The 14,646-nt window shown below is 43.1% G+C and overlaps 1 protein-coding gene across 6 annotated transcripts in view; it reads left to right on the top strand.

The window, feature by feature from the left end:
* LOC112215702 (dnaJ homolog subfamily C member 13) overlaps positions 1-8,124 on the top strand; it is a 62,560-nt gene extending 54,436 nt beyond the window's left edge. For 5 of the 6 annotated variants that reach the window (XM_042299182.1, XM_042299181.1, XM_024374985.1 and 2 more), the window contains 13 exons: positions 1,831-2,008; positions 2,105-2,196; positions 2,276-2,375; positions 2,458-2,532; positions 4,325-4,437; positions 4,607-4,776; positions 4,865-4,907; positions 5,105-5,278; positions 5,496-5,675; positions 5,993-6,133; positions 6,411-6,554; positions 6,717-6,816; positions 7,651-8,124. In XM_042299182.1, the coding sequence (XP_042155116.1) occupies positions 1,831-2,008; positions 2,105-2,196; positions 2,276-2,375; positions 2,458-2,532; positions 4,325-4,437; positions 4,607-4,776; positions 4,865-4,907; positions 5,105-5,278; positions 5,496-5,675; positions 5,993-6,133; positions 6,411-6,554; positions 6,717-6,816; positions 7,651-7,748 (1,608 nt within the window). In that variant the 3' untranslated portion in view covers positions 7,749-8,124. Of the gene's footprint in view, positions 1-1,830; positions 2,009-2,104; positions 2,197-2,275; positions 2,376-2,457; positions 2,533-4,324; positions 4,438-4,606; positions 4,777-4,864; positions 4,908-5,104; positions 5,279-5,495; positions 5,676-5,992; positions 6,134-6,410; positions 6,555-6,716; positions 6,817-7,046; positions 7,151-7,650 lie in introns of all 6 variants that reach the window. The other variant, XM_024374986.2, reaches the window with a different exon arrangement.
* Positions 8,125-14,646: the final 6,522 nt, after the last annotated feature.

The following is a 14,646-nucleotide window of genomic DNA, read 5'->3' as shown; positions in this document are numbered from 1 at the left end:
GTGTCACCGCCTTCACGATTCATCCATGGAGAGCCCCCTTCGGGTGGTTGCCCGGATCCATGGTGACCATTCCCTAGAGGTGGTGTGTCCTCTTCTCCCTTCCGAAAGGTACATCCTCTCCTTTGTAGAAGCAAACACTTTTTTTTCTCCCCCCTCTGCCAGTTCCCTCCTCGCTCTTGTAGGGGGAAGAGAATAGCTCATTAGTACCGTAAGCTGGCCTTAATTGCCTCTGATCACCTTCACTCACATGCCGGGTTGGGCTACTGTCTGTGGGAGCAAACAGTTAGCCACCTCTGGTGGTCCTTCCACAGTAGCCACCATTTGACAGCTTTGCACACTCTTGGCATTATCTCAACCAGTTTCACCTGGAATGCTTTTCCAACTGTCTTGAAGGAGTTCCCACAAATGCTGATCACTTATTGGCTGCTTTTCCTTCACTCTGCGGTCCATCTTATCCCAAACCATCTCAGTTTGGTTGAGGTTGGGTGATTGTGGAGGCCACGTCATCTGATGCAGCACTCTCACTCCTTCTTGGTCAAATACCCCTTACACAGTCGAGGTGTTTTGCGTCATTGTCCTGTTGAAAAACAAATGATAGTCCCACTAAACGCAAACCAGATAGGATGGTGTATCGCTGCAGAATGCTGTGGTAGCCATGCTGGTTAAGTGTGCCTAAATAAATCACAGACCGTGTAGTGTAATCAGAAAAGCACCCCCACATCATGCCACCTCCTCCATGCTTCACTGTGGGAACTGCTCATGCGGAGCTCATCCGTTCACCTACTCTGTGTCACAAAGACACTGCGGTTGCAACCAAAAATCTCAAATTTGGAACAGATTTCCACCGGTCTAATGTCCATTGCTCGTGTTTCTTGGCCCAAGCAAGTCTCTTCTTATTGGTGTTCTTTAGTAGTGGTTTCTTTGCAGCAATTTGCGCATGAAGGCCTGATTCACACAGTCTCCTCTGAACAGTTGATGTTGAGATGTGTCTGTTACTTGAACTCTGAAGCATTTATTTGGGCTACAATTTCTGAGGCCGGTAACTCTAATAAACTTATCCTCTGCAGCAGAAGTAATTTTGGGTCTTCCTTTCCTGTGGCGATCCTCATGAAAGCCAGTTTCATCATAGCAATTGATGGTTTTTGCAATTGCACTTGAAGAAACTTTCAAAGTTCCTGACATTTTCCGTATTCACTGACCTTTATGTCTTAAAGTAATGATGGACTGTCGTTTCTCTTTGCTTATTTGAGCTGTTCTTGCCATAATATGGACTTGGTCTTTTACCAAATAGGGCTATCTTCTGTATACCACCCCAACCTTGTCACAACACAACTGATTGGCTCAAACGCATTAAGAAGGAAATAAATTCCACAAGTTAACTTTTAGCGAGGCACACCTGTTAATTGAAATGCATTCCAGGTGAATAACTCATGAAGCTGGCTGAGAGAATGCCAAGAGTGTGCAAAGATGTCATCAAGGCAAAGGGCGGCAACTTTGAAGAATCTCAAATATATCATTTGTTTCACACTTTTTTGGTTACTACATGATTCCATACAGTATGTGTTATTTCATAGTTTTGATGTCTTCACTATTATTCTACAATGTAGAAAATAGTAAAAATAAAGAAAATCTCTGGAATGAGTAGGTCTGTCCAAACTTTTGACTGGTACTGTATGTATTTAGCTATAACCATGTAATTAAATAGAACACTAGTAATTTGATATATTTCTATGGTTATAACCATCCAAATATTTAGTTTAAACATCAGATCAGATGTTATAGGCCTTGTTATTAGTCTGTAACAATGTCTCCCTGTTGATTATGGTCCAGTACCCCAAGGCATTTGCGGCCAGCCTGCTGGACTATGTGGGCTCCCAGGCCCAGTACCTCACCACCCTGCTGGCCATGTCCCAGAGCAACAAAGTGGAGTCCCAGCAGCACGCAGAGAGGCTCCACTGGGCTGAGATGGCCCTGGAGGCCTTGCGCAATGTCATTAAGAACAACCCAGGTACTGTATAATATACAACCACCGCTCATTCTTTTAAAAAATGCTTAGCTTTTTTCATTACCTGAACGTGTGCTCTGTGACCTGTGTTGACCCCAGGTTCGGAGACCGAGTGCATCGGCAATTTCAAGCTGCTCTTCTCCTTGTTACGGGTTCATGGGGCTGGGAAGGTGCAGCAAATAGCTTTGGAGGTACAGTGACACTCTCAACTCAAATGCTCGCTCACTCACTCACTCACTCACACATTCACTCTTTGTTTTTCTCCCCAAGGTTGTGAACACGGTCACCTCCAACCAGGAATGTGTGGCCAACATCGCTGAGTCCCTGGTGCTGTCCAACCTACTGGTGCTGCTGCACTCCTTGCCTTCCAGTAAGACCACATAAAACCTACTTCATCGTCTACTCCTTTCTACACTATTCAAAACCTGTCTGATTTTATGTATTCCTTTCAGGCCGGCAGCTTGTACTGGAAACCTTGTACGCCTTGACCTCCAACACAAAGATAGTCAAAGAAGCTATGGCTAAGGGTCAGTATTATGCAGATTGTTCTTGAATATACAGTATTATAGTAACTGCCAAAATAAAGGAAACACCAGCATAAAGTGTCTTAGTAGGGCGTTGGTCCACCACAAGCCACCAGAACAGCTTCAATGCGCCTTGGAATCAACAATGGCACATTTCCATACAGGATTTACCCCTTTTTTATTTACATTTTTTACCAAAAGGGTCAAACTGTTTACATCTATGCGGGCTGGCACCTGTCTCTCACTGGGCCAAGTTCTTACCGGTGGCCAAAGCCAGGCCACTGGTACTTTTCCGCTCTCATTTACATAACAATGGGTAACTCTGAACTGTAACACCTTCTCACAAAGCAACTGTTTTGGTTATGCAGAGGTTGTTGATTCTGCACTTTAAAAGTCATCACTGCCAGCCCTAGTTTTTTAAACACAATTTCCCTACTATAACATAAGGGTGTATATACTAGTGTAACACTGGTGTTAGTCTAAAAGCAGCACAAGTCTCTGGAAATCTATTGGAGGAATGCAACACTATTCCTCCATGATGGTGGTGGAAAACGCTCTCTCCGGCTCTCCCCCAGAATCTTCCATAAGTGTTCAATTGGGTTAAGATCTGATGACTGAGAGACGCACACACACTTTAAACCTCCGATGCTCCTTTTGAGACTCCTCTTTCAAAGTCAGCCATCGTAGCCAAAATAATGGGCATTTTTATACATGACCAGATGTTAATTGCTTAATTAACTCAGGAACCCCACCTGTGTGGAAGCCCCTGCTTTATACTTTATATCCCTCATTTACTCTGTTTCCGCTATTTTGCAGTTACTTGTATCATCATCTGTTGTCATGGGTAACTCTCCAGGGATTGACAATAACGATTTTCCTCTTGTCGAAGACAAGTTAAAAAAAAAATTTTAAATGTCGGACAAGTAGAATATAGATTTAAGTTGTCAGAATGACAGGAGGGAGACGCCTGAAAATGTAGCCAAACTTTGAGACCTTTAATTACATAAATATAGGCTATACGCTAGTCATGTTTTACAAATATAATGAAGGATAGTTCAACTTTAATCTTAAAGGCTTGATTCTATCGACATATTCGAGGCAAGGTTCGTTCAGATAAATGGTCACAACAGAACGGTGATGTACGGTGTTGCGCACCGTACAGTACATAACCCACATTGAATCTGAGCAAAAGGCAGTCAGCGTTTTGAAACCATTTAACCATAAACGTACTGTTCAAAACCTGGAAATGTTATGTCATATTATGAAGCATGTCTTACCTTGTTTCAAAGTAGCCTAGCCAAAATAGAACCATAGAAATGTGGAGGGAATTATTTACAAACACTTAATATGCCCTTAAAACCAGCATTTTTCTCATGTTCTCGTTATTTTATCGTTATTTTATTTCATCTGTCAGCTGAAACTGCTTATGCGTGCGGTGCGCTTTTGAGAATGGTGTTTTCCCTCTGATTGCATTTTGGAACGTTTGCGCGTAGCCTACAGCCATGTGCACATTGTTGAGCTTATAATATGAAGAAATAAAACTTGATCAACATTTTAAGCTAACTGGTCTGATCTGTTTCATCAGCCTCATTGCTTTTTTACATATTTTTTTTATGTGGTTGTATGAATTTTGGATGTGTCATCCCAGAACTGTCCCAGAGTTCGTTTTGAACCATAGACATATTTATTTTTATCATCCCAGGAAAGAGCTTCACTTTTTTTAGCCACTTGTCCTTTGGACAAGTAGGACAGATTTTTAACGTCAAAAACTCTGCCCTCCCCCCTCTTCCTCCAGGTGCATTGATCTACCTACTGGACCTCTTCTGTAACTCCACCCACCCCCAGGTGCGCTCCCAGACGGCTGAGCTCTTCTCCAAGATGACCTCAGACAAGCTGGTTGGGCCAAAGGTCAGTCAGTATCCTTGCGTGGCTTGCCATAGGAAGAGAGCGATCACTCTGTAGAGAATACTTTAGCTCTGCATCCCAAAATGGCACCTTATTCACCATATATTGCACTACTTTTTGGCTAGGGCCCTGTTTTCTTTCTCCCTCATCCTTATCCCTCTCTCCCCCCCAGGTGCGTCTGACTCTGATGCGTTTCCTGCCCGGCGTGTTCATGGACGCTATGCGGGACAACGCGGAGGCGGCGGTGCACATCTTCGAGGGGACACATGAGAACCCCGAGCTCATCTGGAACGACAGCTCTCGGGAGACCGTCTCCACCACCGTCCGGGAGATGATGCTCGAGTACGCAAACTTTCTTTCTGGCCTTCTCTCTTATTGACCATGTGATTTGTATCTTTTGTCTCATGTTTTTCTCCCTTTTACTCTGCAGGCACTTTAAGCAGCAAAAGGATAATCCTGACGTTAGCTGGAGAGTAAGTTCATTCAATTCAATAAATGGAGCTATATTCATGTAAATGTGATGGATATCTTATTTGCTACTAATACTTTTCGCTGTGTAGTAAACAGTGAATAAGGTGACCTGATAAATGCCCAAAGGAATCAGCGTAAACAACAGTAATCACATTAATTACACGGTGTGTTAATATTACAATGTTAACTGTGTTTGCAGCTGCCAGAGGAGTTCACGGTGGCGTACGGGGACGGGCAGGGTGAGCTGGCGGTGGGTGGAGTCTTCCTGCGTATCTTTATCGCTCAGCCGGGCTGGGTGCTTCGCAAACCCCGGGAGTTTCTAGTGTCCCTCCTGGAGACCATTACTGAGCTATTTGAGACTAACAATCCCAATGTGAGGACACGCACACATTCATATCCTTGCCACCATGAAATTATCTCACTGAGTGAATTAAAGCACATTTCTCACACACACACACACACACACATTTCCTGTAACTGAGCAGGAAAATATCTATTGTCATCTCATAAAAGACCCTGTACAGAATATCCACTTCTATGCTTGTACGCTAACATCTCAATTTCTAACCATCGCTGCTCATTTCCAACAGGGTGAGGCCCTGGAGACAGTTACCACAGCGGCGGTGTGTTTGTTCAGCACCCAGACACAGCTGTGTGATCAGGTCCCTCCCCTGGGACACCTGCACCGCATCCTGGCAGCTCTGACCCACAAGAACAACGCCGTGCCCAAGAGCTCTATCCGCCTCATCCACGTGCTCTCAGATAATGAGGTTAGATCAGTCTATGGTGGCTTTCCACAACATGAGATGATATTCTATTTGACAGACAGGGTGACCAGATCGACCATAAGCTAGTTTAGCAAGCTATGATTGGCTGATGTATTAATGTAGCTGTATAACTGCGACCAAGTCAACTTTAACTACATATAGAGTCTACAATAGTCTTGATTTGTTTAATGAGGTCAACAATCTTCCCATGTACACTAAATCTGTTTTATATTTATTTTTGTCAAACTTAGAAGTGTATAGCAAGTCTAATGCTGTGTTTTTGTGTGTCTGTTTGTGTACACGTGTATGTGCTTGCGCAGCAATGTGTGCGCTCTATGGCGTCTCTGGAGACCATCGGTCCTCTGATGAGTGGGATGAAGATGAGGGCGGACATGGCAGGACTGGCCTGTGAGGCGCTGAACCGCATGTTCCAGAGAGAGCAGACAGACCTCGTGTCTCAGGTAGCTCATCTCTGTCATTTGTTGAGTCCCAAATGACACACTATTCTTTATGCAGTGCACTACTTTTGACCAGGGCCCATAGTTCTCTGATCAGAAGTAGTGCACTATATAGGGATTACGGTACCAATTTGAGGTTAACACAGTTACATTTTCTCAACATTTTTTTCCCCTGTTTATTCCTTAGGGCAAAACACAGGGTGTGCTTGCGTTCGACCCTTTTTTAATTGTTATTCCATGTCATTTGAGTGTTTTTATGGGTTCCTACATGCACACACAGGCCCTCCGAGTGGAGTTGGTGCCGTACCTCCTGCGGCTACTGGAAGGAATTGGACTGGAGACCTTAGACAACCCCTCGGCCACCAAGGCTCAGATCGTCAACGCTCTCAAGTCCATGACACGCAGTCTGCACTATGGAGAACAGGTTAGGCACCACGACTATGTCAATCAATATATCAATCCGTATATCAACAATATATTGCAGTACTTACTGTGTGTCATTTCCCCTCGGGACATTAAAGTTGATCTTATCCTATCCTCACTGCTACTGTACACTTCTATCAGTCTGAGAGGTCCTGTGTTGCAGGTGAATGAAATCCTGAATCGGTCCACTGTGTGGAGTGCCTTCAAAGACCAGAAGCATGATCTGTTCATCTCCGAGTCCCAGACTGCAGGGTACATCACAGGTGGGGATGTAATCCACAGACACACAGAGTATATGAAGCACTACAAAGAGGGGGCATTGTACAAGCCCAATCTGAATCCCTTCGTTCTACTATGCTTCCATTGAGCACTTTGTGGCTGCTGACTCCTCACTTAGTGCCTCTCAGCCTTATACCCTCCTCCCTACTTTTCCTCTCTGTTCTCCTCTCTTCCTCCTGTTCTTTGTCTTCCTCCACGTTTCCTTCTTACTCAGGTGTGTCCACTCCCTCTCTCATGGCGGCCAGCAGCCCCCTGCGGACCGGGCTGTAGTTTCCTATGCATGGTTCTCCCAGCACTCCTCTCTTTCTCTGACTGCAGGTAGACTTTGTCCTTGCTCCCCCACCCACCCTCCCTCCACCTCCACTCCTTTTTCCTGTGGCCCTCCATCTTGTGCCACTGCTCAGTTTTTCCATTTCCACTTTCCCAAACACATCTTATCTTCATCTTCGGATATGGATTGGAAAAACACAATGGCTGGATCACTGTAGCACAAGTCAATGAGGGAATCCTTTGAAACAGTGATGGGAAGCCCTTAATAAAGTCAACAGTGGCCCTAATAAAGTCAACAGTGGCAATATGCTTGCTGATGGTTTAAATAGCAATAGTTCATATACTCGTATGCCATCTCCACTACCACCTCTCACACCGCCAGCCCTGTAACATAACGTAATAACCACACAATGTAACATCTTCAACAGATAATCTAGTGTTGACCTCAGTCCTTACCACTCATCTTGTGCATTCAATTTCAGTGGTCAGCCTTGAGCATTCCTCAGTCTCTCATCCCCTGTCTCTTTTTGTTTGGCTGTCTCCTTCAGGTCCAGGAGTCGCTGGCTACCTTACAGCAGGAACCGGCTCCACAGTGCTGCCCAGCATTCCGCCCCCTGTGGACAATGACATTGGAGACTCAGGCTGAAAGACTGACTGACTGACAGGCTGACTGAGAGAGAAGTGCGCAGCCCTCCAGACTGACTCTGCTCCAAGGCTGCAGCTCAGACTGCTCAGCTCCACGAAAGAGGGAGGATGGAGAGGGGCCATCACAGACTGTCCCCAAAATGTCCGTCGTCGCCACACCTTCAAAATGTCACGGTCCTTCCCCCGCCCCCTCCAAACAGCACTCTGTCTTCGTAAAACCGTCTTAAAGCAAATTATAAAACTTGTCGTCAACCTTCGATTTTTGTTTTTGTGCTCTTTTGTGTCTTCCAATGAGACAACACATAGTTTACTTTTATATGAATATATTTTTTACTCTTAATTTTTGTGGATTTAAAGACAAACAGACTGAAGATCTATGTAAATTTGGACCTGTCTCGCACTCCATTCTCTTCTTCCTTTCCTCCATCATGCCTGGTCTCACTACCCTGCCTGGTCACACACATCCTCACACCCCCCAGTCCTGAAGGAGGGTACTCTATCTGGCCTGGACATGTGATCACTGACTGAAAAAAGATACACTTTAATCTCCACTCACCTGTTCGCAGGAGGCATCCAGTCATGCATCGAAAACACTTCCTAAATGTATGTTGTTTTGGTGTCGTATGGAAAAGGTTGAAAAAAGAATTGTAAGAAGTAACTCACAGAATTATGGTGAATTAAGACTGCCCTTTTTGAAGTGGCTATATGTGTGCGTTCGTTGTCTGTTTGTCTTACCCTCACCATGATGATCTTGATCCATACTTTGCTCTGCTCACTATCTATTTGAAGGTTGCCCTTTCTGCGGCTGCTGAGAATCTTTTTCTACGTCATTTTCCTTCTCCAGAATGCAAAAAGCACTCAAATATTTATAGGTAAAAAACGGTCTTTACCAACAAATGAGCTTCTCTGCTAAGACATTTGGAAAGAAACTGACTTTGATTATACATCTGTGAAAGACTAGTGCAATTGGGAAATGTTTGATGTATTATGACGTATATAAGCTTTCTATATTAAATGTACATAAATAAAAGTTACACTTGTACATAAGATTTTAAGAATAAAAGGGAACCCACAATGTTCTTTCCATCAGAATGTCTGTCTATTGCCAATTAAACTGAAGAGGGAATAACAATATAAAGTACAGTACAATAAGAGAAATGTCAAACTTTATACCAGAGTGGAGTATAGCAACAGTACATACATTGACAGAGCAAGCAAACCCTTGTGCCATAAAGGTCCAGAATCTTGGGCTCAAGTACACATACAGCACCAGTCAAAAGTTTTGGACACACCTACTCATCAAATGGTTTTTCTTAATTTTTACTACATTTCTACATTGTGGAGTGATAGTGAAGACAACTATGAAATAAGTGGGAAATCGTGTTGGTTTTGAATGTATTTCCATTCCTGCGAGCAGGGGACGCACATTCATATTCACTTTTCTTAGGACCCCCAAAATCTCACTTCCTTCTACATCTTATTACGATTTCCTCACGCGAATAACAACGAAGCAACAGCTGGCGACTGAACTGTTGCTTTTTCGGAATTGTTGTACACTGTGATCGAGACGGATGACCTGTTTAATTACGATATCAATGAGTGTTTGTCCAGGTTTTAGACATTTTGATGCTCATCAACCTCTGAATGACAAGTTCGTAAATAGAGTCTGTCACACTTAAATTGGCCTCTCGCGAGCTCGACTAATTTTACTTCTGTTTGTTAGTGCTAGATAACTAACGCGCGCTAGCTAGCTAGCTAAACTTTATTTGCTGGCTAAAGGAATACGCTAATGAGTTTACAAGGTGGTAATTGACCTCAAATTTCTCTCTCGACCTGTGTGCACCTGAGTTGTAAACTTTCATTAATAGGCTAGGTTGAAGCAACCTAGCCTATGAGTATCTTTTAATAATTTGAGTATATAATAGCCTAAACCTATCACTGTTACATGTAACTGGGTGAATGGAATATGAATGAGAGTCATCCAAAATGCTGTAATAGAAATAAGGCCATGCTCAGGAAAAAAATAATCCTTCCTCATCTTAAACAGCGCTGACTGCCACTGCTGTAGACCTACATCTTATTTCTTAAATAAGAATAACACAGGCCTCTTGTTGTTAGTAAAGTGTAATTAAAATGAAGACTGTTTAAATGAATTATACCTACTTGAATATGCCTAATTTCAGCACCACGAGCTTTCCATTTCCGATTTGATTGTGCCGCGGCTGCCCCTTCAAGTTTCAGCACCACAATGTAAGTTACTCACATCTGGCCAATAACTCTGATAAATAGGCCTACATCAGGGGCAAGAAACATTGTTTTTAATAAAATCAATTCTAGTAATAGCAAACTATGAAAATTGCCCTCCGGTCCTCCTCATTTTTATTTTTTTATTTTTTATTTGACCTTTATTTAACCAGGTAGGCTAGTTGAGAACAAGTTCTCATTTGCAACTGCGACCTGGCCAAGATAAAGCATAGCAGTGTGAACAGACAACACAGAGTTACACATGGAGTACACAATTAACAAGTCAATAACACAGTAGAAAAAAAGGGGAGTCTATATACATTGTGTGCAAAAGGCATGAGGTAGGCAAATAATTACAATTTTGCAGATTAACACTGGAGTGATAAATGATCAGATGGTCATGTACATGTAGAGATATTGGTGTGCAAAAGAGCAGAAAAGTAAATAAATAAAAACAGTATGGGGATGAGGTAGGTAAAAATGGGTGGGCTATTTACCGATAGACTATGTACAGCTGCAGCGATCGGTTAGCTGCTCAGATAGCAGATGTTTGAAGTTGGTGAGGGAGATAAAAGTCTCCAATTTCAGCGATTTTTGCAATTCGTTCCAGTCACAGGCAGCAGAGAACAGGATCGAAAGGCGGCCAAATGAGGTGTTGGCTTTAGGGATGATCTGCTCCAGATACACCTGCTGGAGCGCGTGCTACGGATGGGTGTTGCCATCGTGACCAGTGAACTGAGATAAGGCGGAGCTTTACCTAGCATGGACTTGTAGATGACCTGGAGCCAGTGGGTCTGGCGACGAATATGTAGCGAGGGCCAGCCGACTTGAGCATACAAGTCGCAGTGGTGGGTGGTATAAGGTGCTTTAGTGACAAAACGGATGGCACTGTGATAAACTGCATCCAGTTTGCTGAGTAGAGTGTTGGAAGCAATTTTGTAGATGACATTGTAGATGACAAGTCGAGGATCGGTAGGATAGTCAGTTTTACTAGGGTAAGTTTGGCGGCGTGAGTGAAGGAGGCTTTGTTGCGGAATAGAAAGCCGACTCTTGATTTGATTTTCGATTGGAGATGTTTGATATGAGTCTGGAGGGAGAGTTTACAGTCTAGCCAGACACCTAGGTACTTATAGATGTCCACATATTCAAGGTCGGAACCATCCAGGGTGGTGATGCTGGTCAGGCGTGCGGGTGCAGGCAGCGAACGGTTGAAAAGCATGCATTTGGTTTTACTAGCATTTAAGAGCAGTTGGAGGCCACGGAAGGAGTGTTGTATGGCATTGAAGCTCGTTTGGAGGTTAGATAGCACAGTGTCCAAGGACGGGCCGGAAGTATATAGAATGGTGTCGTCTGCGTAGAGGTGGATCAGCATGCATCAGCTATGTAGCCAAGTGATCAGGGGGCAGTGGTGGATGGGGCAGGGAAGCTGGACTGGCGAGTACAATGCGTAATAGCTTGTAGCTAGTTAGCTGGTTAGCTTCTGGAGGTTCTTGAGTGTGTTCTAAAAATGAAAAATAATAGCGATTCCGTATCACATTGGGTGAGGCAGGTTACCGGAAGGTATAAACAAATAAAAAATCGAAAAGAGATTGAAAGTAAATATGGGTCCAAGTGAGTGTTTGGGACGCGGCGATTCAGACTGTTAGCAGGCCTGTGCTAACAAGCTAACAGTTAGTAGGCCGGGGCTAAACAAGGTAGCAGTTAGCGGACCGGGGCTAAACAAGCTAGCAGTTAGCGGACCGGGGCTAAACAAGCTAGCAGTTAGCAGGCCGAATTAGCAAGCAAGGAGATAGCAAGGGCTAGAAAGTTAGCCTTTGGGGGGGCGTCGCGATGGGGTGAGTCTGTTTATGCCTCTTCATGCGGTGACATCGATAGACCGGTCGTGGGTCCGGATATTGTAGCCCAGGAGTATGCTTCGGTGGTAGCACAGGAGCTCTGGCCGGGCTAGCTTCAAGCTAAGTGGGTGGAAACGCTAGCCAGGAGTAATCATCCGGGGTTGCGGTTAGCTAGTTAGCTAGTTGTGAAGATCCAGTTGAAAATGTTCCGTTTGCGGTGGGAATCCGGTGGGAATCCGGGGATAAAAAATAATAATAGGTCCGTTATGCTCTGGATAGAGTCGCGTTGTTCGAACTGGCGAGAGCTTTCCGAGCTAAAGGTTAGCTGATGACCGGTTAGCTGAAGACCGCTGGCAATGGTTTGCTGACTGATAGCTGGTAGTTAGCTGGCTAGCTTCAGTTGAGGGGATCCGGATCCGAAGTAAATATAAATACTTCAGAAAAAATAGCAACATTGGGTGAAGCGGGTTGCAGGAGAGTATTTGGAAGTTGAGGTTTAGCAAAATGTTTTAAAAGATATGCGAAGAAAAATATGTTTAAAAAAAAAAAAGATATATACAAGGGACACGACACGACGTCCGACTGCTACGCCATCTTGGAGACGTTAATCCTCATCTTCGTGTTCTCCTTCTCAAACTGAACAGAACATAGGCTAGTCCGCGCGCAAGTCTTTTGAGTGTCCTCCTGCCAACATATACGTGTTTAGCAGATGTTATTGCGGGTGTAGTGAAATGCTTGTGTTTCTAGCTCCAATAGTGCAGTAATAACAATTTCACAACAATACACATAATACACATATCTAAAGTAAAGGAATGGAATTAAGAATATATATATATATATATAGATATATATATATATATATATATATATATATATATATATATATATATAAAATTTGCAAGCAATGTCAGAATGGCATAGACTAAGATACAGTAGAATAGGATAAGAATACAGTATATACATGTGAGATGATTAATGCAAAATATGTAAACATTATTAAAGTGACTAGTGTTCCATTATTAAAGTGGCAAGTGTACAGTAGTTGCTCCACTAAAAGTTTTGCGATTATGCTGTGGGACTTAGAGGTAAATTGTGGTTTAGTTCAGTACCCTGCATCACCACTTCATTGCTCCAGACCAGCGCAAGGGGGAGTTAGAGCACTGATTATGCTTTTGGGTCCTACTTTATCTCTAACTGACAATGAATGGATGACATAAACCTAAATAGAAACTGATAATTGTGGGGATGGGCTAGGTCCGTCTTCTGTGCGAGGCTCTGCGGCCCATCCCTTGCCCCCTGCCCTCGTGCCTTGAACATTGTGCGCTTTCAGTGGATCCAGCTGAAGAACTGCAAGGCAATTCAATTGTGTACCACTGGGTAGCACAGAGCAAAATTTAAGGAGCATTGCACTAAAAATGGAGCTGACTAGGGGAACGTTCCCGCTGTTCTTAGTGCCAGTCTGCACATTCAAAACAATGTAACTAATAATGGCATCTTTATGCTTTTCGTTAATAAAATAATGATAAAAATACTCTTTCAAAATGCCAACGTTTACTTAGTTATGGATCCATAACAAATTACTTTGGGAATAAATATCACTGAATTACTGAAATATTGGAACAAAGTTGTCTAATGAAGGTAAACAATTTGTTGCTTACTGGAAAACACTCTTTCAAACACACACAGTCACGTTGTACAGCGCCATTATGGCTATTAGCAGGTAACTGGACAATAGACTTGCCTAGATGGAGGGTAGGGAGAATTCTATTGTCAAATGTATTTCTTAGTTAGGTTGGCTGTATCACAACCGGCAGTGATTGGTTGCAGTTTCAGTTTAATCCACCAGAAAAGACAAAACAAATAATGCAACAAAAAGTATTATTATTATGTATCACATCCGACCGTGATTGGGAGTCCCATAGGGCGGCGCACAATTGGCCCAGCGTTTCTCCCTCTAAAAACAGAAATTAATATTTTGCCCTCTACAAATATTATTTTGGCCATTATTCAGATTTCAATCGCTCACTTTTGTTTTTTAGAAAATGAAATAACCTCCAAAATATCGTTCTATATTATCAAGTTGATGGTACAGTCATAAGCTGAGTGACTCACTCATTCATGGTTTTGGATCAAAATAAGTACCAACATTCTTTCTGATAGTCATTAATAAAGAAATGTTTTGGTTATCCTGACCTGGACACCATGTACAGTATTATAATAGCCCATTATACGCTATTAGCAGGACAATATACGCTTACCAACACCTCTCTGTATTTTGATACTTTGTGGATGGGGGCTCCCGCAGTGCAAAATGCTTTGCTACAGATGCAGGTTCGATACCCGTGCCGGCCACCACGGAGACCCACGAGGTGGCTTTTGGTTTTAAATTTAGAAACCTCCAATCCTCTATATGTAATTATTGACTGAGAGTCAAGTCTTATTTTTCGATATACTGTAGGCCTACCGTAGGCGAAATGAGTCTCACTAGTGTTGAGTAATGTGCTGTTAAAAGTGGTGTAGGTCTTATTTATTTAAAGAGCATTTTAAAGTTAGAAGCAATAGCATTTGAAGCAATGGCCTACAACTATTTTAGCACCATTTCGCGCTGCTCTGAGACAAGCATGGCGACGACTGGTCTTGATAAATCAATTAGATTTTTATTTTCACTTTTCAATCTCCGTTTGTGTATTGGTTAGACCACAATTGGGGTGTAAAAGTGTTATTCTCTTAGTGTAACCTTTTTATGTAACTAGGCAAGTCAGTTAAGAGCAAATTCTTATTTACAAGGACAGTCTACTCCTTCCTCCCCGTCGGGGAATT

This window comes from Oncorhynchus tshawytscha, linkage group LG16 (genome assembly GCF_018296145.1).
Source record: "Oncorhynchus tshawytscha isolate Ot180627B linkage group LG16, Otsh_v2.0, whole genome shotgun sequence".
Classification (NCBI taxonomy): Eukaryota; Metazoa; Chordata; class Actinopteri; order Salmoniformes; family Salmonidae; genus Oncorhynchus; species Oncorhynchus tshawytscha.
Note: the sequence above shows the minus strand (reverse complement) of the source record. Positions and strands in the feature narration are given on the sequence as shown.